Source organism: Jaculus jaculus, chromosome 18 (genome assembly GCF_020740685.1).
Source record: "Jaculus jaculus isolate mJacJac1 chromosome 18, mJacJac1.mat.Y.cur, whole genome shotgun sequence".
NCBI classification, from domain to species: Eukaryota; Metazoa; Chordata; class Mammalia; order Rodentia; family Dipodidae; genus Jaculus; species Jaculus jaculus.
In genome coordinates, this window is record NC_059119.1 from 32,531,148 (window position 1) to 32,537,307 (window position 6,160).

Here is a 6,160-nt window from a genome sequence, read left to right on the forward strand (position 1 = left end):
CTGTGGTAGCTAGAGGCCCTGGTGTGCCCATTCTCTCTCTCTCTGTCTCTCTTGCTCTCAAATAAATAAATAATAAAGATACTTTGAGGGACCCACCACAGTGAGGCAGTGGCCTTGCCTTCACAACACTATGTATTTAAAAAAATATGTACTTTATGGGAGAGGAATGAAAAAAGAGAAAAAAAAACACAATGGTTCATCCATAAATTATTTTTTGCATAATGAAAGAATCTTTAAGGGGCAATGCTACTTAAATTTTTATTCCATCAATGGATTAAACCACTGATTAGGTCCAGAGCCTCCTGTATCCCTCAGACACACAGAGGTGTGCTTTACAAATCTCCTAAGCACTTCTCAATCCAATCATGATGAAAATTAACAACAAACATCACGGGGCTGAGGAGATGGACGGTGGCTAAAGGTGCTTGCTTGCAAAGCCTGCTAGCCTGAGTTCCGTTCTCACAGATGCAAAATGGCACGTGCACCTGTGATCCCAGTGTGTCTAAGACAATGAGAGGCAGAGCCAGGAGAACCCTACAGCTAAACACTCACAGGCCAGGTAATCTGACCCTTTGTGCAATAGCAAGAGACCCTGTCTCATACTAGTTGGAGCACAGAAACCTCAAGCTGTCCTGACCTCCCACATGTGCCGTGGCGAGCCACACGCACACACACATGCACTCACACACATGAATAACCATCATAGCATATCACTGCTGTATGTACTGTTTATAAGTTGGTTGATCGATACCTTGTTTTTTGCTTCTAAGTTTGCACTGTGTGCAAGCAGTTTGGCAGCTATTGATGCGTTGTCGCTGTACACAGCATAGTGGAGAGCAGTGTTGCCGCTGGCGTCCGTAACATCTGGGCTGGCACCATGTTCTAGCAGGATAGTCGCACATTCCTCTTCTTGGCATTGTATAGCCTGTGGCATTGCACCGAGAAATGTAAATTTAGGAATTCAAAATAAGTATTTTATAGCTCTTACTGATACATTTGAATGAAATAAACTCAGTTTTGTCCTAAGCATTTAAATCAAAGCCATCTCAGACTAAACACTGGGTAGTTTTTTTTTTGTTTTGTTTTTGTTTTTCCAGGTAGGGTTTCACTCTAGTCCAGGCTGACCTGGAATTCACTATGTAGTCTCATGGTGGTCTCGAACTCACAGCTATTGTCCTACCTCTGCCTCCCGAGTGCTGGGATTAAAGCATGCGCCACCACACTGGGCTTAACAGTTGGCAGTTTTATACATACCTTCATCAGAGGTGTTCTGCTCTCACTGTCATAGGCATCAATCTCACACTTCCTCTCTACTAGAAGAGTCACCACTTCCGGATGGCCAAAGGCACAGGCAAAATGTAGAGCAGTCCTACGAAAATGAGAGGGTTTTGTAGGAAATTAAGAGACCACCATCTCAAAATGCACCGCATGCTATTGTAGACACTAAACAGCATGAAATTCTCCTCTTCAAAATAAGCATTCAAGTTTCTCGTAAGAAACATACAATTATTCATTAGCCGTTATCACTCGCCACATGAATGGAAGCCACACCTATTTGATTTCTATGTGCTTGGTACCGGAGACGAGGCAGGACTCACACTCTGAGCAAGTGCTCTACCGCCTGGCTTCGATCCTAGCCCCCAGCAGTCTGTTTCTACAGAAGGAATATTGCCTTTGGATTTCACTCAGCTGGGGCTTGAGTCCTCCTTTGGTATCTTCCACTTGTCAGTTGCCACTGCGCCTCCCGACGCTTCAGTTTCCCTGCCCCCAAGAATGGCGACTGAACATGGCAGTCACCTCACAGGAGCGTCTATACAAAATATTCAGGACACTTTCTAACACCAGAAGTGTAGTGACTGTAGACTTTATGACCATTACTAGTACTTAAAGTACTTAACAAAGGCAACATTATAATGAAGCAAAATAATGTAATTATAGCTACTTTGAGAATTTTTTTTTTTTTTTTTGGTTTTTCAAGGTAGGGTCTCACACTAGTCCAGGCTGACCTGGAATTCACTCTGTCTCAGGGTGGCCTTGAACTCACAGCGACCCTTCTACCTCTGCTTCCCGAGTGCTGGGATTAAAGGTGTGCACCACCACGCCCGGCACTAAATTTTTAAAATAATGTATTTCAATAAGTATAGCATGGTTTTTTTTTTTTTTTTTTTTTTTTTGGTTTTTCAAGGTAGGGTTTCACTCTAGTACAGGCTGACCTGGAATTCACTATGTAGTCTCAGGGTGGCCTTGAACTCATGGTGATCCTCCTACCTCTGCCTCCCAAGTGCTGGGATTAAAAGAGTGTGCCACCACACCCGGCTTTTTCCTCACATTTTAACACCTGTAACATTGGAATGTCACTTATTGCAACTGTAAATGACAACATTAATTTTTGTTGTTGTTGTTGTTTTTTCAAGGTAGGGTCTTACTGTAGCCCAGGCTGAGCTGGAGTTCACTATGTAGTCTCAGGGTGGCCTTAAACTCAAAGCAATCCTCCTACCTCCCCTCCCGAGTGCTGGGATTAAAGGCATGCTCCACCATGCCCAGCAAAATTTTTATCTTAATACATGAAATAAAGTCACCACACAATCCACACCTTATGTTAAATGAAATACTATACATAATAAATAACAGAACCATGGCAAGCCAAGAAGTCACATAGATAGCAATTACATAAATGTTACATCTTAAAAGCATATGGGTAAAGAGGGTTGAATAAGAACAACAAACAGTCTGGGTTAAAATGAAAATTCAAGAGGCTTTCTCCATATGACTTCTTGAATGAGAAGTGTCAAAGTAACAAAGGACAGACTTTACTCCGAAGAGGAAAGAACAGGAAAAGCACTAGAATCAAGAAGGAGGTGGCAGAAGAGCTGAGAAGCGTGGAGAAACAGAGAAGCAGAAAACAGCCTGTGACTGTCACCACAGGTCCTCGGGAGAAGGGAAACCCTTTAAAGCCACAACCACAGGATAGATAAATCAGACATTCTTGGAGAAAGCAGAATGGTGGCCTGACCACAAAACAAGCTTTAAATCTAGTGATGGTGGGGGACTTCCTATGACAGTGATGCCTCCTGTGACATAGGACAGCACTGGAGAAGAAATCTATTTTACCTCACAGCCAGACACTATGTTAAAAGGGGGCCTACTGTTGTAAGAATGGACTGCTCTGGGTTCCTGGAGAAGAGGTGCAATTGCAATTCAGGAAGCGTGGGGGATACCAAGCCACAGTGTCTGGGCAGTAGACAGCCACAAGAAACACTTGTGGAGTGAGAGGGGTTTAACTGACACGTGATCTAGGGCTGTGAAGGAAACGGTGGGTAGGGAGCAAAACCTATCAACTGAAGATTCATTTTGAAGCGCATGGCCATCAGATTACTCAACCTCTAGTGTATGGTCTGCTTCAAAGAGCCCAGGTGCACTGGACCCTTAGATATCCACTGCATCCTCTCCCCCACCCTATGGGGTGACTCATGAATCTGAATCTGAAGGCACGAAGACCCCCCAGACAGACATCTGGGTTCTCTTGCTTCTCCCCTCCACTACAGAGCTCCAGGCATGGTTAGCCTCCTCCTTTTCTGACACACTCACAGGACAAGCCTGAGCGTGGACATCTGCCACAAACTGTGGGACAAGAGCTCGGTAACAAGTGGTACCCTGTCCAACCCACAGGCAGCAAAGGCAATGGTGGCTAGCAGCCACTCCACCTATTGAAGAAAATTTTTATTTATTTGAGAGAGAATGAGGCACAGGAAGAGAGAGAGAATGGGCGCGCCAGGGCCTCCAGCTACTGCAGGCAAACTCCAGATGCATGTGGCACCATGTGCAGCTGGCTGACATGGGCCCTGAGGAATCAAACCAAGGTCCTTTGGCTTTGCAGGCAAGCACCTTAACCACTAAACCATCTCTCCAGCCCCAAAGAAGAGTTTAAAGAGAAAGCAGCAAGGAAGCTCTCAACTGACCCTTTTTTTTTTAAAATTTATTTATTTGAGAGCGACACAGAAAGATAGATAGAGGGAGAGAGAGAGAATGGGCGCGCCAGGGCTTCCAGCCTCTGCAAACGAACTCCAGACGCGTGCGCCCCCTTGTGCATCTGGCTAACGTGGGACCTGGGGAACCGAGCCTCGAACCGGGGTCCTTAGGCTTCACAGGCAAGCGCTTAACCGCTAAGCCATCTCTCCAGCCCTCAACTGACCCTTGACCAGGCCAGCCCTCAGCCCATATGTGGCACTAGCCAAAATAAGGCTGTCACTGTGATGTGGGTTTTTGTTGTTGTTTATTTTTATTTACTTATTTGAGAGCAACAGACAAAAAGGCAGAGAGAGAGAAAGAATGGGCACACCAGGGCCTCCAGCCAGTGCAAACTCCAGATGCACGCGCCCCCTTGTGCATCTGGCTTACGTGGGTCCTGGGAAATCGAGTCTCAAACCAGGGTCCTTAGGCTTCACAAGCAAGTGCATAACCACTAAGCCATCTCTGCAGCCCCGTTTTTTATTTCTTTTTAAAATTTTCACTGAGTAGTACTAAGGACTAAGCCCTCAAGAAAAGGAGACATGCATCACAATAGATACACAACTACAAACTTAAAAGCAAGAAATATCAGGGTGGAGAGGTGGTTCAGCGGTTAAAGGCACATGCCTACAAAGCCTGCCCACCCAGGTTCAATTCCCCGGTACCCACATAAATCCAGATGCAAAAAGTGGTACATGCATTTAGAGTTGGAGTTCCTCTACAACAGCAAGAGGCCACGAAACACTTTCTTTTCTTTCTTTTTTCCGCCTGCTCTCTCTAGTAAATAGATAAAAGAATTTTTAAAACCTTGATATTCTTATTTATGTAAAAAAAATTTACATTTTGGCAATGAGTCTTCTTATTCAAGTACATGAAACTATCGTCCCACTTCAAAGTTTATTTTGTTAGACAATTCTTCCAAGAACATATTCACATAGGTGTACGTTAATATGAAATGAATATGGCATATTATTTGGAGAATTCTTAACCCTGAAGTTACGTTATGGGAATTTTCTCTGTATTTTTTTACAACGTATCTAACGTGTTTTAAATGTGCGTATAGAAAATAAAAAAGGTGTAAGTTAATTTCGTTAGTTAAATCACTTTGAAATAGCCAGTGAAATGCTGGATAATGAGATTATACGTGAATCAGGACGGGCTTAAGATCTTTTTATTTACTTATTGGTGTGGGTGTATGTGTCGTGGAGGAGAGAGGACAACTTTCGGGTATCAGCCCCAACCTTCTACCTCCTTTGAGGCAGGTTCCCTTTGCCAGCTGCAGGGATGCTGGGTTGACAGAAGCCCGCCACGACTTCATCTTTTCACACGTAGTCTGGGGATCAGAACTAAAAAAAAAAAAAAAAAAAAAAAAACCCGAGCTAAAAAAGAAAAAAAAAAAAAAAAGGGATAATTTTGTTTTGCAGCTCGTTAAAGACCTGGGCGCCAGACCCGTCACGGTCTGTGCGCAAAGTGCAAGTGGTGGGTGCCGCGGTGGAAGAGAGCCGAGCATCCTCAGCGAAAGGCGACGCGGCCCCTCGCCGGCCTTCCGGCCCTACGCCGAGGTGCAGGTGTCCCGGTCCCGGTCCCAGGCGGGAGCAGGAGCCCCCGTTACCTGTCCTTCTTGTCCCGGTCGTTCACGCCACTCTTGCCCAGGATGAGGGCGTGCTGGACTTTGGCCACGTCTCCCGCGCACGCAGCCTTGTGGATCTTGCCCAGATCCTTGTCTTGGACCGGGTACCTGGGCTGCGGGGAGCTCGCGGCGCCCTCGCGCCCGAAGCCCACGCAGTTGCTCCGCAGCCGGCCGGGCGCCAGGGGCGAGGGGCCCTTACTCCTGGAGCCGAAGATCTTCCTCATGGCCGAGGCTGGCGGGTGCCCCCGGAAAACCACCTCCCCTAGTCCCGCCGCAGCGTCTCCATGGGGAGCACGCGCCGCAGCTTGGCGTGGTTTCTTTCAGAGTACGATAATCGCCGACCCACGTTGCTAAACGCAACCACGCGCGAGCGCGTGCGCAGAAACGCCCGGCCGCTAAGGGGTGGGCGTGTGAGGCCCCGGCTCCGCGGTCTCTGAGGCCGGGCCACGCATGCGTAGAAAGGCCCGACAGCTAAGGGTGCCCAGTGCGCATGTCTCCGAGGATGGGCAGCCTGGACTCGCT

The 6,160-nt window shown here is 46.8% G+C and overlaps 1 protein-coding gene across 2 annotated transcripts in view; it reads right to left on the reverse strand.

Annotated features, from left to right (window-relative positions):
• LOC101601485 (ankyrin repeat domain-containing protein 26) overlaps positions 1 to 5,928 on the reverse strand; it is a 94,165-nt gene extending 88,237 nt beyond the window's left edge. For both annotated transcript variants that reach the window (XM_045137294.1, XM_045137295.1), the window contains exons 1-3: positions 5,621 to 5,928; positions 1,255 to 1,369; positions 752 to 925 (exon numbers count right to left, since the gene is read on the reverse strand). In XM_045137294.1, the coding sequence (XP_044993229.1) occupies positions 752 to 925; positions 1,255 to 1,369; positions 5,621 to 5,862 (531 nt within the window). In that variant the 5' untranslated portion in view covers positions 5,863 to 5,928. The remainder of the gene's footprint in view (positions 1 to 751; positions 926 to 1,254; positions 1,370 to 5,620) is intronic.
• Between the last annotated feature and the right edge of the window lie 232 nt (positions 5,929 to 6,160).